Below are 19,640 nucleotides of genomic sequence, written 5' to 3'. Positions count from 1 at the left end.
GAGTGCTCGAAGAGCTGCCTCAAGTGCAGGCCAAATGCTTTGAGGAGTGTCCTGAAACATTTAGAAACGGAGCAATTGTGAGGACTGTATTGTGGCAGAGCAGTGTGGGAGCTGGAGCGTAGGAGGTCTGGGATGCCAAAGTGTGCCTGGTGTGAAATGGCAGGAAATGTCTCATTTTAGAAGTTCCTAGCAATTTCTTGAAAAGGAAATCCTGGACACCCTTGGCTGATTCAAAGGAACTACCTCCTCTACAGAAATCTGGGATGTTTTGTTCTTTTTTGAGTTTAAAATCTTTTAATCTAAATCTAAGCTAAATCTTTTAATTTATAAGATTGGCAAAATATATGGCAGTATAATTTTGAAATGGAAAACTGATGGGGAAAATTCATTATTACAAATTAATTTCTGGAGAAGAAAAGCAGAAATTTCAGGAAAAGTCGTAAAAATCAAAGCATTTCTATAGAAAAATTCTGATTCACAGAACAGCCTTTCTCGTGGAAAGCTGTGCAGCTGGGGAGTTCCTGGGAAGAGGTGTGTGAAGCAGGCAGAGGAATGCTTGGAAGGAGATGCTTTCGTTGACACGTCAACTGAACTGACATAAATCACGGCCCTAAATTTTGCATCACAAAAACCCTCCCTGCACTTTTTGGAGATTCGGGGTAGCTTTGTACGTGCATCCAGGAAACTGGAAACAGCCAGAGACCAGCAGCAACCGGGCGATGCGTGTTGGATGAATTTTCAACCACTGTTTAAATGTCACTATGTTAAAATCCTTTTGGACACTTTGCTTCATAGCTTGGATCCTGTCCTCACGCAGGAAGGCGGGCGCCTCTGGAGCTGCTCTCAGCAGGGTCTGGTATTAGAGGCGATGTCTGTTTTGCCTGGCACCAGCCAAGCCTGCCTGATTATTCCGAGGAGAGTTGGATGGCAGTGCTGAGTGATAGCTATTAAACCGGGTGCCTGTGGATCCTGCTCAGAATGCCTGTGTGCTACAAGCCTACACAGGTTTCCACAGTGTCTAGTACCAGCAGGCAATGTTGGTGTCATACTTTGGACTTGGACAACATAATTATCCTCACACCTCACCCTCCTACCCCAGTGCGATTTGCTGCCAGTGTTGTATTAGCAAAAGGGGGAGAAAAAAGCGCCATGTTTCCAGTGTACAGATAGTAACAGAGATGTTTGTATGGCAGTTGTGACTGGTGTAATCTTGGTTGTTAGACAGCTTTAAGTGGGATTTAAAACAGTCAAAGATGCCAAAACAAATAGCAATGAGATAGATGGTCTATTAGGCACAGCTTGTTTGAATCACTCGGTGCAAGGAAGACTTTTACCTGGTTTGTGATGCATTGGCAGTGCTAAATGAGAGGAAAAAGGGGTATGGCCCTAGTGGGACATGCCGCCAAGGAACGGGCCAGCACCAGATTTCAAGTATAGCACCAGGCAAAGCTTTTAAAGCAGCTGTGTCTGTGCAGCGCTTCCTTGGCTGCTGGGCTTCACCCTGTTCAGTGCCCTGCACAGAGGGAAGGTTCTGTGCTCTGAGCCTGGAATCCAGCCAGGTTCTCACCTGCCCATCCGATGAGCTAGAGAAACATGATCCCAAAGACTGGTCATTACGCTTTTATCTTTGCTTGCTTGCTTGGTTGATTTTGATGTTTTTCCAGAGCATGACCTTTGTCGTTATTTTCAATCATTTTAATCCAAAGCTGGTGTAGGTATCAATAAGGAAGCAGGGAGGTACATTCACTCTTTGGTCCCAGCCTAGGCTACCAAGATCCCTAAGCTTCCAGGGGATCTGCTCCTTTCCAGTCACTGCTATTTAATGCTTGGGCCACTGGAGCTGAGATGCTGTTCACACCTTCCATGTGTGTGGATATATTGTGCAAGCACTTTTTTTCAACAGCATCACATTTCTCACTTGAAGTCCCCATGTGAACCTCGGCGAGCAGACACGTGGCTGTTGGGAGAGAGACCACAGCAAAGTAGACAGCCAGAGGCAGGTGATGCGTGGGAGGACACGTGTCCCGCCAGCGAAAGGACAAGGATATCTCCTATTCCAGCCAAATGTGGCATGTCTTTGTGCCTCTTTTGGGAACAGAAGCCCCTTTCCTATCTCCAGCAATGACCTTGGCACATGTGACATTCAACAGAGAAAACCGTAATTGCATAAACTAATGATTTGCAGAGCATGAGCTTTTCCAAGGCTATGTAAAAATGGCTGGTGTTTATCAGTGACGGATAGACGAGGAAAACAGAAGTTTCAGGGCCAGCTGGTTTATGTATTTTTGTTAAGTCAGTCTGCTGCTGGTAAAGCTCTAATTGACCAAAGTCTGCCCTGGGAGTCCTGGCTGTGCGAGGCAGTTGCCTCCTTACAGCCGTCATTTGCCTCAACTTCCACCAGTCGGCTGGAAGTATTTTCTCTCGTACTGTCTTTTTACTAGTTTTATTTCTGTCCATGTAATTATTTATTCACTTAATTCCTAAAGAGAAAAGAAGCAAAACCAAGCAACTTGGATGGAAAGTCAGATAAAGAGCTGCTTCTGTACCAGAGAGCATCAGGAATTAATTTCTGACATCCTTGCCTTGGTGCAGTCCAGACTTCATTAAAGCATTTGCAAAACTCCTCCTGGCAGTCAAGTATACAGCGGAATAATTTGCGTCTCCCTATAGATTGAACTGGTATCTGCCTTTGGGTTTGGCTGGTCTCATTTAGGAAATGTTTGTGTTGCTTGCTGCTGCACGGAAGGGACTCTTTGTACTACCTTTTGCATAACAAAACGGCGTACACCTTCAGCAGGGCATACAGCAGCAAACCGGCTGAGGAGGCGGTGAGTCCCTGCCACGATTTGTTCAATAGATGGAGAAGCAGAGTGGGAAGACAACGGGACAGTGCTCATGGCCATGAAAATAGGATCTGAGCTTGGCACTTGAGTCTCTAGCATAAAGAAAAAGATCTTAATCACAGAGCTAAATGGGTAGAACTGGACATGAAGCGGTCAACAGGCTGTGCATCCCCCCCAGTACCCATATCTCCCCTGTGTGCGTGATGCAGTGCTGTGATTACTGAAGGACACACAGAGCCTTACGTGGTGTTTTCAGATCTCCATCAGCCAAATAAACAAGCTGAAGTTACAGCGAACTAGCTGTGACAGTATGACCCGGGGAAAACGTGTCTCTGCAAACGCCTGGTGCTGCCAGCCACGTGGGCTTTCCCAGGAAGCAGCTGGGTGGGAGCTACACCACCATGCGATTTAATTTTGTTTTCATTAGAAAAGGTGGGAGCCTGTTAGGCTGCGGCGAGATTGGCAAGATGAGCCAATCGTAATAAACACTTCCAGGAATTTAGGTCTTTGCCATCTCTTGAATGTATAATGCGCACGCTGCAGTCTGCTGGAAATCAGCCTGCAGTGGCTTTGGTGGGGTGGGCAATTACCTGCTGGTGTTACGCTGCAGGAAAATTTGTTATAGTTTTGCTAAATATAGCAGACAATACGCAGAGCATGACACATGTATTGTGGGATGGAGATGATGGACAACCGATCTAGCATGCTGCTAGAAACTTGCATTTTGGCCTGGGTACAAGTTGTGGTGTTAACCCTTTCAGATATCTGCTGGGAGAGCATGGACTGCTTCCTCCAGTGTACATGGAGTCCCGCAGTATTAGACATGGCATTATTCTCACTTACATGCACATAATTATATGTAGCAACTTCTTTTAAATAGTTCAAGGCAATGTAATGACTGTAATTAGGCTGCCATATACAACATAAAAAGAAAAAAAAAAACCAAAACACAGAACGCATTGAGCCAGGACCTTATTAGTAAGTGAGGAAAGTTTAAAAAACCTGAACGTTTATTGTTCCTAATCATTATTAACGTGCTTTATGAAAACCAATGGCCTAACACCGGCTGTCCCTTCCCATGCGTTTTGACACCCCCAGGTATCACTCGTGGTGCAGAGGCGCTGGGGCTGCAGCTCTCCCCTCCTGCTTGTCCCCTCTCACTCTGGAGTGATGCTGCAGTAACTGCAGGTCCCTGTGGGGAAGCTGGCCTGGGCAGGCTCTGCTAAAAGCCAGACAACTCTTCTTCTTGAGCTTGAGTCTTTCTGCAGAGCAGGTTCACACCTTTGGCCAAAAAGCAGCAGTAAACAGCCCGTGCAGTGGTGTAGGAGCCCACAAAAGTGAAGAAAGCCAAAGGCTTTTGCACCAGCAAAGCCCAGCTTGTCACTTTTCCCTCCTGTGGAGCACCACGCTAGCGCTAATCCACGTGTGGCACCCATCCCAGGCTCTAGCAAGCTGACTGCTGCACTGGGTTTATTAGCAGGTTCCCGTAGCACTGCCCTCCCTGTGCATCCTCTCCTCCTCTGCGCTTGCTGCCGTCTGACCTTCCTGAGTGACTTGTAGACTGGGAGAGCCTGCTGGGTGTTTACGAGGAGCTTCACTCCTGTTTCGGCTCCTAGGACCACAATGGAAACACCAACATGAGTGAATCTTTAAGTAAACAGCCAGGCACTGGAGGGAGAGGAAGGATAAAATCTCTGAATAATGACTGAAATGTCAGACATTTATTATTAAGTCGGTCCTGATGTTGACAGCTGAGCCCATTAAAAGCATTCTTGATCAAAAAAGCCAAAGGCAAATCTGATTCTTAAATATCCCAGTTGTTCTTTTTGGCCTAGTTTTTAAAGTCTTAAGAAGGAAATAAAATTTTAGAAAATATTTACAGACACAAGAAATGCAGGATTTCATCAAGGCTGGTGACTACACAGATCTGCAGGGGGCAAGGACAGCAATTAAAGAGCGGAGGGCAAACAAATTCTCACATCTCTTTTGCAGAGATATTGTCAGTCTTAGAAGTCGAAGCGTGCGTCGTTAGGGCTGGAAGAGCAAGAAGTCACCAGGTCTCAGCATGAGGCTTTGAGGAGCTCTGAAAGCTTTCAGGATGTTAAAGGAGTAGTTGTGAGTGAGGCTGAGGTTTGACAGGCTTTGCTGGGAGCTATAAAGGTGAAATGATCGGTGCTGTGTTGTGTGTCAGTGAAGCAGAAATGCCAAAGAACCGCTCTGAATAATGCATGGTCTTTGCGGGTCAAAGTCGCCTATGAGAAGGCCGGTGGAAAAGGCTCAATGGAGCTTACCCTAAGTATCAGCCATAGATTTCAGGTTTGGATTAGGGTAAGAATAGAGGACAGCAGTAGGAACAGGGAGAAGGAGAGAAAATGCGACCTAGCAGGAGATGGAAAGAAAGAAAGTTGTTTACTAAAGATTGAGGCAAAAGAGGGTAAGTGTGAAGCTCTTCAAATGTGTAAAAAGCTACAGAAAAGAGGAAGAAAATGCCTTTTTCTCTCTGTCTCTCATGGCTAGGAGATGTCATGAGCATATGCCAAACCAGAAAGACACAAATGCTGGGAAATGATTTCTTGGGGAAATTGTAGAAATTCCATTACTGGAAGCCTTCGAAAAGAAACTGGAAAAAATCTGATACAGCTGGCTATGCTTTGAGCTCCTTAGGCTCCTTCAAGCTTTGTTTTTTATGAGTGCATTAATTTTATGAGTGCATGATATTAGAGAGACAGCCCAGCTATTGACAGCATTTTAGAAAGGTTCAACTGCAGAGCTGCGGAGTAGGACACTGCCAGAACCAGCTCTGAGGGCAAAGTCTTGAGCCGAGACCACAGACCTTGGTGGCTGAGTGTTGAGTAGAAAATGGAAGCTGTGAACAGAGAAAAGCATCTCTTGATATTTAATTAGGTTCCTTGTAAATGAGTGGGAGCACACCAGACACTTCGCCTGTTTCCCCATGGCCAGGCACAGACAAATTTTTTCTACGCCCAGGTGGCAGATGTGACGGAGGCCTCCAGCCCAGCTAACGTGATCCAGACAGGTCTCTGGGGACAGTTAGGCTCCTCTGTATCCAGCCATGAGACAGGGATGTGACCCTGCCGCCAGGCAGCGGCTCCCTGCCAGTTTACTCCTTCCTGGCTCTGCTGATGGGGATGTGGTCCCCCTGAGTCCTTGGCCAGGACCTTGAACTGAGGCTGCGCAGGGGATTGCTAGGTCCTCAGTCTGCCAGCAGAACTACCCAAACAGCCTAATTTTGAGGTCGGATGCGGGGGGGAACTGGGAGGATATGAGTGGATGGCAGTCCCTTGTGTGGTGGTTCACATCTCCACACATCTCTCATACATCTCTCATGTTCATGGTGCCCCTGGGAACTGCACAGCTATGTTCTCCTGACGAAGGACATACTGTGCTGGAAGCACAGTCCTTGGCTAGATGGACCTTTGGGGCTAGAACAGCCATTCCTATGTACTCGTTTAAATTTCATTGATTTTTCTAAAGAGTTATTTCTCCCTTGATGGTCTAGAAATAAAACCTCTTGCCCCGACTGGCGCAACAACCTCATGATTTCTATCTATTGACAAGGCGGTTTTCACACTCTGTCTCAACATGGGCAAGCTATTCTTCAACACGCTCGATCAGAGAAAGAGAAAATTACATTTATGCACCTCCTGCCGTTTCCTGCTACATTTCCCCTCCTGGCTTTCCAGGGGCAGGTGTTCGTGCAAGATCCCATCTACAGGCTGGCCAGTGAGTTACCCAGCATCAGGTTTTCACAGGAATATTTCCTCTCGATGTGGGCAGTGGCCAATTAGGCATATTGCCAGGCTACAAGTTTGCAGTGATATTTTTAGTCTTCCTCTGAGGTTCCTTTTTGTCTCTAGCCTTATCTTGGCTGAAGCAAAACAGCTTGTGTGGCTACTCTTTGTGCCCCAGTCTGATTTCTAGCTCATTTCTCGTGGTGCAGCCAAATGCATGCAAAGCAAGCGAGGACATAAAGTTGCGCTGAACCTTTTGCGCAGAGTGCACGTGTCAGGCTGGTGACCTGGAGTCAAGGCCTTGCTCGAAGGATTCCCCAAACTCAAATGCTTTGAATAGCAGCAGCAGAGATGAAGTGTGGAAGCTGGTATGATGACCCTGCAGGTGTATGACAGCAGGTTTGCTGGGCTACCTGAGGATAATGTGACAAAGGTGCTATTTTACAGCTTCCACTTTGGTTAGGACCTTTCTGGCCATTACATATATATTAGATGCCATTATATATACGGGTCAGGATTTTGGATGAGGAAGCCTTCATAGGTTTCAGAATTGCAACCACACTGTTTCCAGCACATACAGTCTCCAGCTGTGATCCTTGAAGACCTAGCTCTGGAGCTTGTTTCCTTTGTTTGCATTTCAGTGGGTCATCCCTGCAGTGTTTTCCAGGAGCAAGTAAGAATTACGGACTTAGATTAACTGCAAGATCCCTGAAGTGATGCACTGTGTCACTTGAGGCTGTACATACCATCTACTGCTCCCATTAACAAGAACTTGTTTGCATGGGAAAGCAGGTCTGCTGTCGGGATTGGTTATTGGGGGTGGCTTTGCTCTCATGAGCGTTATTTCTGAGAGTGGCAGTTCGACTATGCAACTCTAAATATATGTTTCCTTGTCCAGATGTCCTATTTAGGCCAAAGCCCGCACGAGTTGCAAAAGCACAGACCTGCCTTTGCAGTCAATTAGCTGCATCCAAGGTGGGAATTACCTTTAAAAGGAGTTGGATCAGGATAGGGAACATGGGTCAGAGCTGGAACCTAAAGATGCTTGTCTGCCCCACTGCTTATAAAGGTAAACTGACCTTTTCTTAATTGCTTTTTGGGAAGTTAGTTATAACTAGATAGCTGCTTTCCTTTGCCAAGAACATGGGTGTATTTGTGGCTCTGGAGTAAGAAGGAACAGCAGAAACAATAAGGCGCTTATGACGGAACAAGTTTGTGCTTAATATTTCAAATGGTTTTTCCAGAGAAAGACCTTGGCCTTGAACTCTGTCTTAGTTTATTTGCTATACTCATGTCGCTGGCAGTGGCAAGCACACTGGAAAGCTCGGGCATGTGAGTGACTGTTTCTGAGCACCAAAATTAGAAGCTCTTGTTGAAGTGGGTGGCTGAGCTCAGGGCACTGGCACAGTCAGTGGCCAGGGAAGGGTTGGAGGGCAGAAACATGGGGCTCTGTCCCAGGCTGGTTTTACTTGGTTTGCTTTAAGACACCATAGCCTGGTCTGCACATTCCCTGGAGCTTTCCAGACAGGGTGAACGTGTGTGCTGTCCCCTAAAACATCCTGTCCACAATGACAGGGCAAGACCTACGCTCCCCTCCCACCCTGCACTTCATCTGCTTGGGCTCTGCTGCCAGTTGGAGGAGAGGAGCTAAGCCCTGGTGCAGATGTTTTGCTTCATCACTGCATTGCCGGCCGCTGGCAGCAATACAGGCGCAGTGTCCCGAACTGGGCAGGAAGGCCAGCGGAGGCAAGGGGAGTCACATCTGGCCAGCCCCTTACTCCTGGCAATGTGCACTGTATAATCCCTTTGGTTAACAAATTCCTGTGTGCTTGTGACCAGGAGCGGGATGAGGAAAGAGGAATAACTCCTGCCCAAGCGCTGGGGCAGCCAGAAGCACTTTCAGCCCAATAGCAACTGCAGCGATGCTGCTGCAGCTACATCTAGTGTCTTGCTGGGGCCGGATCCAAAGCCCCGCTACACCCACCGTTTTTGGCCCACTTTGAGTCAGGTGTTTGTGCCATCTCACTGCCACGTGCATTAGCTCATCCCCTGCCTTCGAGCCAGCATGTGGCCATTGGTGCAAGGGCTGCAGGATGCCTTCCTGTGCCCCAGCCATGCCCTGCCTGCTACTTCAGTCCTGCTTCAGCTCCTCAGCTCCTTCCCCACCGTGTTTCAGCCCCCAATGGGCCCAACTTGAGGTGTCCTGGGTGGCTTTTGTTTTCAGGACTTGGCATCCTACCGCTGCACTTAAACACCATCTGCACCTGTGAAGGCATTGGTGGGGAACACACCCAGAGCCCCACCAATGCCCCAGAGCATGCTATAGGGTGTATAGGGAAGGCTGCTCTTTCCCTTCCCCTGTACGGATGCTGACTTCAGGAAAAAGGGCTGATAGGGGGTCTCTGATTAATGCATCAGATCTTGGTCCCTGAGAGGGATGCCACCTGCAAGCTGGACACTTGCACTGACCTAATGTCTTTGTGGCTTCCAGCCACATTAGCACCATCTGCCAGCGATGGAGAGCTTCCCAAAACCCCAGGAAGTGGGTGTGGGGGAGGATCATCAGATGCTTTCATGCTGGGGTATACTGGGAAGGACCTGACCTTCTCCCAGAGACCAGCAGCCCCTGTTGGGGTTTAAACTGCACACGTGATTTTTCTATTTGTGGTATCCTTTCACAACTAGTAAAGCACTTAAGTTTTTGGAAAGAGCCTGCAATCCAGCCCTGCTGAGCTGTGCTACAACAACAGGTTATTGTAGGTGAAGGACAGGACCTCTGCCTGGGAGCTTTCCAGGAGTTGTGCTGCTTAGCTGGAAGGAAGCAGAACTTCTTAGCATCGAATCCACCTGCAGTGCAAATGCCGACTGCAGCGCTGCGAGGTCTCTGACAGTGTGCAGAGCATGAGGAATCCAGCTTCATGCACTGGCACTGTACAGGGCATGAGGAATCCAGCTTCATGCACCGGCACCGTGCAGAGCTGGCACTTCCAGCGCCTCCTGTCCCTTGCTGTAAGTGGAGTGTGCCTGATGCAGGATGAAGGCCAGAAAACTAGTGTAGAAACATTGGCAGGGTTGCCTCGCTGTCTGCCCTGGCTGCAGAGCACTTTGGATGCTCCTGATTCCTGGAAGCTTACTGCCTTTTGATAGAGAGAAATACAAACTATTACTGTCATTTGACTTGTCTGCAACAGCTCAGAGACATTAGAAAGCAAAAGCTGAGATCCTGCTTCAAATTTGCAGCTCTAGTTGTGGCTATTTGCTCCGTGTCTGTGGTTATCGTGGTGCTTTCAGCCTGCCAGTGAGAAGTGTCCACTCTCTTATTTAGCAATGATCCTGCTACAGCCCCACTAAGCCCTATGGACAGTCTGTCTGTATCGGTACAGAGCCACTTCCAGCTCATTCCCACACATGTGCCAAGGACAGCTATTCCCCTAGGTAGCCTGAGCTGTGGTTTAGATGAAAGGAAATTTGCAGTTTAAAAGCATCCTTCCATTTCAGTAAGACTTTTGCTTTGCAGAAAGTTAACACTATCATTTCCTACTCGTGCGGTACTCATTGGTATTTCCTTCTCTGGCCTCAAGCTTGGCAGCGTAACCCTATAACATAGTGGTGTTGCTGCGCTGCGCCAGGCAACTGTCTCTCCACAATGATAAAACTGTTTGCATTTGCTGGCACTCCTGACATCTCTTGTTGAGGTTGTCACAACGGCAGCAGCTGAAGTGGTTATGTAGATCTGGTGTGCAGACCTGACCCGTAAAGGAAAGCAGGCTCCGGACCTCTGCTCTGCACTGGGCATGGGGACACCGCTGCCTGCACCCTTTGCAAAAGGCCAGATCCAGGCGGTGGCATGTGGCAGCATCGTAGCACACACAGAACCTTTCACCAGCAGCAGGTGGGTTCCCATGGGGTGTCTGCAAAGAGAAGTTCTCTTTGCCAAGTGGGCAAACTGGATTTAATGGAGCTCCACCCAAAACAAGTCTCCTGGAACTGAACACACCCCATGGAAAGTGCCCTTGGGCAGCTGCAGCAAATCCAAGGAAGGCTCTGCTTATTTCCAGACTAGAAAAAAGACTCTGATGTTGAAAATGTGGCTAAAATAGAAGCTGCCTTAGCAGAGAAAGGCTGGGGAAGGCTGCAGTGGGCAAAGGCTGCCCCTTCCAAATAGGTCTGAACACAGGAACATTTTGAAACTACCAAAAATCCAGAGCTTCTTCTCAGCTGTGGCCTTGTGTGTCACTAAAGCCCCTCTGTCCAGTTCTAATCCTGACTTTGCAGTTTGCTATCATGACATTATAAAGTCAAATGCCACCAGCGATGGAAATAGATATTCCCTCCCAGACAGGAGCTTCAGTAAAGTGTTCCAGGAGGCGGAGGGGGAAGGGCTTCCCTGGCTGAATTTTACCAGAATTTTTACTGGCAGAAAAGTCTCGATTTTAAAGAAACATGCTTTTCTGATCAGCAAATGCTCTCCTGGGCCATCTGTCCTCAGCTGTCTGGTTTTCATCACTCTTGTGACGTTCCTAAGGCTTGGCAGTACCCGGGGCTGCTTTGGAGGCACTGAGCAGGATGCGATCCCGCTTTGAAAAGCTTCCACCTGAACAGCAAATCCTGGCAAAGGAGTGAAGGAGAGATGTCCCCCGGATGGCAGGAGGAGGGAGAGGAGGGGAAGCATTGCCAGCTGCAAACCGCCTGCTCCTCCCGTAGATGTGCTGGTGCTCCCCAGGGCAGGCAGGGTGGGAGCTGGCACGGGGCTGGGTATCTTGCTATCTTGCTCTCTGCGGAGCCCCGGCTGCTGCAACCGGTGCAGTTATTTTCAGCGTTTCCCCCTTTGTCATTCAAACACTTGTTATTCTGAGCAGTGCGGCAGTGGGGCAGGCATCACGTTGCTCCATGCCCTCACTTCCCCAGGCAGTAAATGCTGAGCCCCCCATGTTTGTACCATCCTTTGGGGTCCTCCTTGCCCACCGTATGCCTCCGAGCCCATTGGCCTTTGCCCCTGCCCTGGCTGAGCCCTCTGGGAGCAGCCAGAAGGGAAGGAGGAGGGAGGCAGATGCTGAGCCCTTCCTGTGTTTTGGTGAGTCCTGTTTTTCCACAGTTGCATAATTTAAAATGCTCTCCCAAACACCCACTGCCAGAAGCGCTGCCCTTGGAAGGTGGCCTGAAAGGCTGCAGCTATTTAGACAGACAAAGAAAAGAAGAACTGAAGCTGTTACCCTTCCTCCCGTCGCTCTCCCTTCTGCTCTTTCCCCTGTCCCTGCCAGCTCACCAGCGCTGGGAACAGCATCACGGAGACACAGAGAAACAAGCTGGTGTCTCAGAAAATTTGCTGGCTGCCAGCAGGACAGCTCCAGGCTCTGCTGGCGATCGGATAGCAGAGGAGCAGCTAAGAAGAAGCGTTCCCCTCCTCAGCTTCAGGGAAGAATCTTTATGGGGGCAGGAGACTGGCTTTTGAGGATGAGTCTCCTACAAATAAAACTAAACCCAGCCCAGGGGTCAGTAAAACACCTTTGCACCTGCTAAAGCTTCCTCAGATTTGCACTTGTTCAAGCCAAAACTGGAATATGGACAGGAACCATTTCCTCCTGGAAACTTGCTGCTGGTTCTGCCTCATGTGTCCCCGCTGTGCAGTACTTACAGGGTGGCCCTTGACCTGCTGCTTCCCATAATCTCAAGCCTGATACGGACCTTGCTGCGGAACAGATGTGACTGATTTAGCAGGAATACTAGTTCTCATCAGAACAGTGCCTGGGGAGATGCAGCCTGCGCTCAACCATCCAGCTGACGCAACCCGCTGTTTTGCAAGCTCGGTCAGCACCTCACTTCATTGCAGAAATGCTCTTGGCTAATACTGGGTGATGTTTCCCAGAAATGGTATGGGCAGGAAAGATGTTTTCCTTGGCATAAGCTGGCCTCAGTGCAACCTCTCCAGCGTTGTCTAGGTGGAAGAAACCAACTTGGATGAGTTTGGAGCTAAGCTGGGTTTAGCCACACCACGAAGTCCAAGAGCAGTGCGTGAATGGCACGAGGAGGCTCAGCCTCCTCTCCTGACAGCCCCACTTGCAGAGACCTCTCCAGGTAAAAGCTATGCTCCATTTCTTGTGATGCAGCAGAATGAGAAATATCCCAGCTGCAGGAGGCATGCTTCCAGGATCCCCTTTGTGCAAAGATGTCGAGGCAATTTACAGTCCCAAGCCTATTTGGGGCTACCACCTTTAGTGCATTAATTTTACATACGGGCAAAGTGAGTCGTTTTTCATCTCTCCCTCGACCACAGACAGACTTGTTGGCAGATCTGGGAAGAGGAGCCTGTGCTGCCCCCCCTCCCAGCTGCATCTGATTGCATCTGAAATTTGAAGCGAGCGCTAGAGCTTTCTCTCAGCTTGATCATGCATTTTTTTTGTGTTTCAGCCACTTCTTCACAGAACATAAAGAGAACTCAAACACATCTTTCTAACCAAAGTGAAGTTCAGGATTTGCTAAGAACAAGGCATTTGGTTTGCCCAAAATACAAACGGCCATTGTCTCAAGGGCTATAATTCATGGGGAACCCCAAGAGGCTTCAACCCCCAGCCCTGACCACTCTGTCCCAGGCTGTTTTGGGTTGACTCATTACAGTCCTTCGGCACAGGCAGCGGAGTGCCCAGCTCGCTGGGGAGGAGCCGGCAGGGCCGTGCCAGTGCCAGGCAGACCGGTCCCTTCAGCACAGGACTTGCGGGCAGACCCTCTGGGGCCGCTCATGTCCTTGCGTCCCCCCGCCCGGAGCATGAGCTCCCTGCAGACCTGCCCGTAGGTCCCGGAGGGTGAGGGACGGGGACGTGGCGAGGCTGAGCGCCCATGCCGCCCCACCTCAGCGCCTTTCAGCCCCGTTGCAGGGCTGGACCGAGCAGCACCCCCATCCCGCTGCGCGCCCGCGGGGCGGCCAGCGCCGCTCCCCCGCCGGCCCCGGCCGCGCCTCCCGCCAGCTGCGGGCTCCAGCTGCGGCTCGGCTCCGGCATCGGCAGCGGCGCCGGCGGAGCAACAGCGGCCTCCAGTGCCGAAACCTCCTCCCTTTCTCCATCCAGGGACCCGCACGCTGCGTCCCGCTGCGCCGGGCGCCGCATCTCCGCTCCCGCCAGCCCGCAGCCCTGCGGCCCGGGCGTGGGTGCCAGCAGCAAAGCTCACCAAGGCCACGAGAGGAAAACAAGATTTTTGCCCGGAAAAATGGAGCCTTTTTGGTTTTCCGAGGCACTGGGTAGCTGTGACCTGCAGGGCAAGCCTGAGGCTGGTGGCTCTGGGTGCACAGGGACGGTGTGATGGGGCACTGGCATACGGACAAGGCTGGAGACAGGTCAGCATGGAGATGATTTGTTGGACGACTCCTCCTGGCAAAGGCCCTGGACTGAGGGCTTTAATGCCCTGTATTTAACAAATGTAATTGCAAGTAATGAGAATGCTAAAATCTCCTATTACTTGGATACTGGAAGTTTAGGGAAGGAAAACAAACTTATTGATGCAAAAAAGAGCCTCCTTGTTATGCCAGAGCCTGACTCTCTCCTTGGGCATGTCCTAGCTTTGTCCCTGGGGCTCCGTCAGTAATTTGCTCACAGCTCTTTAGGGACATTACCAAAAACCGACATTACCAAAACCCCCCATATTTTTTCAGGAAGGTATTTTAAATGTCAGGGAAAGGGGTCTGCTGTGTGTGTAAGAAATCCCAGTGCAAGACATGGCAATGCTTCCATTTTATTAGGAGTTTGTATAGGTGAGGGACAGCTTTGTGCTATCTTCCCTGGAATGGTTGTGCCTTTTAATTTGGAGCGAAGTCCGAGCGTGGAGAGGGCTTTTGGCACATTCCCCTGTTCTTTATGCGCACATTAGTGTTTCTTTGCCTGGAAGAGAGGTTAAAAATGCTACAGGATGCCTTCAGGTCCCTGATACACAGAAGAGCCTGGCTCAGAGGACAAGGAAAGAAAGAAAGGAAAATACTGCTTAAGTCATCATTTAAGTGTTATTCACAGTAAGTAAGGCCACATAGTCTTGACACAGAGTTCATGGTTACCATGGACATGTGTTAATTAATTCCAATAGGCTCAAGAGCTGGCGTTTCCTGACATCTCCTGGCAGAATAATTCACCTCTATGCTGTAGGACAGCACTAAGACACCTCTAATGCCTGTCTGGCTGCAGACGATAAAGGTTATGACATTTTTTGTGGGTTTTTACAGACAAATGCCTGCCATTGTGTCTCACTTGGGCTTTGGCCTGCTCCCAGCCTCCCCTCCTGATTGCTTCTGCGGCAAAAGCGAGGAAAATATTAAAAGGGCACCTGCAAAAAATTATTGTTATTATTTTTGCCCAGTAGTGGACCTAATTATTCTGAATTGTTCCATTTTCACGTGGAATCATGATGTTCTCCTCTTTGGAAAGACAAACCCATTTTTCAGGTGCATAGAGAAATGCTGGTAAAATGATTTTCAAACTGTTTTGTGTTTTGCAAAAAGCATTTTGCATGCTGGTCACAGTGAAGTGACCAAAGGCAACAAGTGAGACACCACTGCCACAGGGACCCGCCAGATGCTCTCGCTGTAGTTATTCTGAGACTCCTTGCAGGCCTCCAGCTCTTGTCAGACCAGTTGCACACACAAAACTGCAAATGACGCTTCATCCTGCCTCTCAGCTACCTGACTTTTCCCCATGGACCAAAGCTTTATAGATGAGGACGCTCCTTTTATCTCTCCACTGAGACATTTGGGCTTCAAAGTCCTGGTGCCTGGCCCAGATCTCCCTGACCAGGAGACCAAATGGCTGTTGTTCCTAACCCCAAAACTTCTTCGCTTGGGAATGTTACAGGGGTGCTGCAAGGCTCAGGGCTTTGACCCGCAGGAACAGCACATTTCCAGTTCCAGCTGCTGAGAGCTTGCACACATGGGAGTTTGAAGTCCAGGGACGCAGTGCCTGTCAATGCAAGGTGGGTGCCAGCACCAGCTTCTCGTCCATCCCTTCCCTCCCCTGACTCCTGGTCAGCTCTGAATACACCACCGGCTCAGTCTTTTTCTTTTTTGTACCCCAAACTTTCCTTCTTGAGACCACTGAGGTCTGCCATCCGCCCCGAAGCTGCACTCTGCACCAGGGGGATGTAGCATCCTCGATGCCACTTTGCTCCCTGCGTAGCTGGCTTTGAAGCCTTCCTCGCTCTCTTTACCCCGCTCTTGGTTCGTGGCCAAAGCCCTAATGATGTTGTGTCTGATGAACCTCCCACCCCCATCTGTTGCACAATACAGCCGACAGCTGGTGCTGGGCTGCTGGCTTCCAGCATGGTCATTACGGCCCTGCTAAGCTGCGCCAGGTCATTAACTGTGGTGCCTTCGTTCAGGAGATCCCACTCAGCATGTCTCTGCCTGACTGCATCATCTTCAGCCTTAAAATGTAAAACCAGCATTTGAGCAGGCCAGGAGCAGAATATGAGGCAGCAGCCTTGGTTAATGAAGGAAAGAGGGGACAAACAGACCAACAATTCTTATCCAGGCCCTTTTTCCTGGTGATCTGGACTCTGTTCCTTGTTACTGCAGAGTTAGCTGGGAGGCAATGCTCCTAAAGAATTTGGCTCCACAAGCCCATCCATCCAGGGATAGAAAAGCTGGAATCTGAGCTTCTGTAAGAGATGTCTCTGCTGAAGGCAGATGGGCATGTGAGCCCGATCACCAAAAATCCATGCCTCCACCAGGTAAAGTCAAAGGTGAAGCTCCCTTAGCCCCACAGACTGGGGCATCTGGCTACAGATAAGACTCAATCTTCCCAACAGAGATTTTTGAATCACCTAATAGCATTGAGTTGGAAGTAATTCCTTCACTTGTCTGACACAGAGTGCTTCCAATGTATAAATATACTCAAAATTACCTAGGGCCCAAGCCAGATGAAATGAATCAAGTCTTGCCAGAGACGTTGCTAGCGTTTGGACCTGGCCTTCTGCTAAGACAGTGCAATCTGGCACCAGCACAGATTAAATATAAGGCTCATGCTTAAAAATACCCAGAGCAAATTGTATCCTTTCATATGCAGAGGAGACAGAAAGCAGAGCTCAGCTATAAATTTCTAGGGTGAAAAACCATAGTTTTTTCTCAGCCACCACATGTCTGAGGTCACCTGGAAAAATATTTTTCTGCCTGCATGCTAGATCTGGGCAGACTTTGAGGACTTTGCCGTTTGTCTGAGATCCTGGACACCTGCCAGCACAGTCCGCGCAATTGCTGCAGCTTGGCAGCTGCAGGTGTGAGGAGATTTTGGCCGTGCGGTCCCTGCCTGTGTGCAGCTTGTGTGCTGTGAGCCGCACGCAACGGACCTGTTTTGCAGATGGAGTCCACATGCTCAGATCAGTGGGTGCAGCATCTGTGCGGGAGGCCAGATTCATGCCAGATGTGCCGGGCTCACTGCCCACACTCCACCCAGCTGCATGCAGACAGCTTTGTTTCTAGGAAATCCCAGACATATGTAGTAGCCCTCATCTCCGTGATATTTAGACTTGCAGGAGGTCCAGATACTCACAGGTTCTGAAAGCACAACAGACACTCATTGCCGTATAGGAGGTTGTCCGTGCCACAGACGGGGTCAAAGATCTTTGTACAACCTTTTCTTAAGTCATAGTTGCCACAAGCTGCCTAGAGACGCAAAAGGGTAATGCTGAAAATATTAAACAAACTTTCAGTTTACCACAGGAGCTCTGCATACACAGGGAGGTGCATATTTTGTGTATCTTGATAACCCATCTTGCTCAGAGCTTGCTCAGAGCTCTGCTATGAACTCTCAGAAACACTGGGACTGCCTGTCACCATGCTGTCCCTTGGCCAGCTGAACTTCACCTGGCAATCCTGCACATCCTTAGGAGTGACAATATTGAGTAATCTCCTGAATGCTCAATCACCTTCTTCCCAGTTCTTATTTTTATGCCACAACGATACCTGCCCTCACACTTGCAAGCTAGAGAATAGGGGAGCTCTGGTCTTCTTGGCAGGTAACAGCAATATTCAGCTCTTTATTAACAGGTTTCCTCCACTGAGTATGGGGAAACGCAGTGGGAAACCAGTGCCATCACTGGGATTTTGCTGTGGCACAGCAGGTGGAAGGAGGTTCCCAGGCACTGGCATCTTTGGGCTGCCAACCCAGCAGCTCGCTGTACTTCACTGTATTTAGCAGCTCTGGCTCCCCACTGTATGGGTTAGTGCTGTCTCACCAAAGCTGGGCACACCCTTGTGCTACACAAAAATAGGAGCTCTACCTCTGTTCCTTTGCCAGCAGCTCCATCCATCTCAGCATTTCCTAGAGAAAGAGTGGAGAGAGAGAAGATGCCTTAGCACCCATCACTCGGGCTGGTTTCAAGGGCGACCTACTAAAGATGCTTTAGCCTGAGGACTGTATGTCTTCACCCAGACACCTTTGTCCCAGCAAACAATTTCTTCCCTTGGATCTCCCCCATTTTGCAGCTGGGTCCCTCCCTGCTGCATTTGCCTCTTTACCCTGGGAGAAATGCTGTGATGGTGCAAGGTCCTGTCAAGGCCAGATGCACTTCCAGTGACATTCCCTGCCAGCTGCCAGGGAGCAAAGGTGGCTTTCGTTATCTCTTATCACGCGCTCATGGGTAACTGAGAAACTCCTGCTGCTGCTGGACCAGTGCTGGAGTAAATCCAGGGTGATTTTTCTGGTGTCAGTGGGTTTGTACCACGAGGAAGCAGAGTCAAAAGACAAGTTGCTGAAGGTCTCTACTAGAAGGAGAAATGGGTGGACCTTGAGGTCTCACATGAAAGCTGGTGGAAGCAAGCTGTGACTTTGGTGGGCTTCTCCATGGAGAAGCTGGCCCTGAACTGACAGCTGGGATCACATGGGTGGAACACACGGTGGGTGTATTTTAAAAAACAACCTGAATTTGTTCAGCAAAAGGCAGTATTGAGAAGAAGACCTTGGGTTGCTTATCCAGAAGTCATCTATGTGGAGGATTTAGGCTACACCTACATTAACAACCAGTGTGACCCAATAGCAGTGGGTCTGTGGAGTGAAATGGTTTGGTGCTGATGACCTGACAGCCACACTGTTTAGGGATTTTACTTTGGTTGAGCACCAGTCCAGACCCAGGAGCTGTAGCTCTCTACATCCTCAGTTCATCTGAAATGAGTCCAGATTTTGTGCTCAGACAGCTCTGCAATGGCAACCGCCGCACAGTGAATAGCATGACGGAGGACTTGTTTCAGAAGCACCCTCCTGTTCTGAATGAACCCACGAACGCAGAAATCCCTGGTGAGCAGGACCTGAAGAGCAGCAACAGCTCATGTTCTCATCCCTCTGCACCATATGGGATTCTGAAAACACAGTTGGCTTAAACATTGACTTTAGTTGCGAGAGCTGCATTTTCCCTTGCATAAATGCGTTTCCTGTCTTCTTGGGCTTCTTTTTAAAAACCAGAATAGCACTTATTCACTCTAAAAGAATTGCAGTGTCCTAGAAATCACCAGCTCCAGGCTGAATCCCAGCCCTGAAGGGAGAGTATCAGACCAGCAGGTCTATTCGTTTTTGGGAGCAGGTGCCAGGCACCCTTTCAAAGCCTTTGCTTTAGGCTTGCTCACAGACTACTGGTTTAATGCACGGTGGCCATTGCAGCACTCTCTGGGGATCGCTCGCTTTCCCTGCCCGGGGCCGGAGGAAGGTCCCAGCACCAGCTGGCCTGTTCCCAGGCTCACCTTCCCACCCGGCAGACCTGGGAGCTTTAGCAAGGAGAGGAAATGGCTCCTAAGCAAAATGTTGCACTTACCTTGGTAGCAGCAGAACGCCAGGGAGAGGAGCAGGAAAACACCAGTTGCCTTCATGGTCAAGGTGATGCTTTACTGGGGACAGCAAAGAGGAAATGGGACACTTCTCAGGCTTTCAGAGATCCCGTCTCTGGCAGTCTATGCTGGGGCCTTTATACCTTTCCCCATCTGTGGCACCACCCTGCATGGCCAGCTCCACCCCGCAGTCTCGTGATGACAACATTCAAAGTATGGGGACAACACCAGGTGGCAAATGGCTCATTGGTGTGCGCA

The 19,640-nt window shown here is 49.5% G+C and overlaps 1 protein-coding gene across 1 annotated transcript; it reads right to left on the bottom strand.

Annotated features, from left to right (window-relative positions):
• Positions 1 to 14,381: 14,381 nt before the first annotated feature.
• On the bottom strand, positions 14,382 to 19,424 carry SPINK1 (serine peptidase inhibitor Kazal type 1). Its single transcript, XM_075510929.1, has 4 exons — positions 19,370 to 19,424; positions 17,846 to 17,886; positions 17,116 to 17,228; positions 14,382 to 14,463 (listed from the first exon to the last, which is right to left on the bottom strand). Exons 1-4 carry the CDS (start codon positions 19,422 to 19,424, stop codon positions 14,382 to 14,384), a joined length of 291 nt encoding a protein of 96 aa, XP_075367044.1.
• Positions 19,425 to 19,640: the final 216 nt, after the last annotated feature.

This window comes from Mycteria americana, chromosome 8 (genome assembly GCF_035582795.1).
Source record: "Mycteria americana isolate JAX WOST 10 ecotype Jacksonville Zoo and Gardens chromosome 8, USCA_MyAme_1.0, whole genome shotgun sequence".
In the NCBI taxonomy this organism is placed as follows: domain Eukaryota; kingdom Metazoa; phylum Chordata; class Aves; order Ciconiiformes; family Ciconiidae; genus Mycteria; species Mycteria americana.
This window is presented reverse-complemented; position numbering and strand designations above follow the sequence as displayed.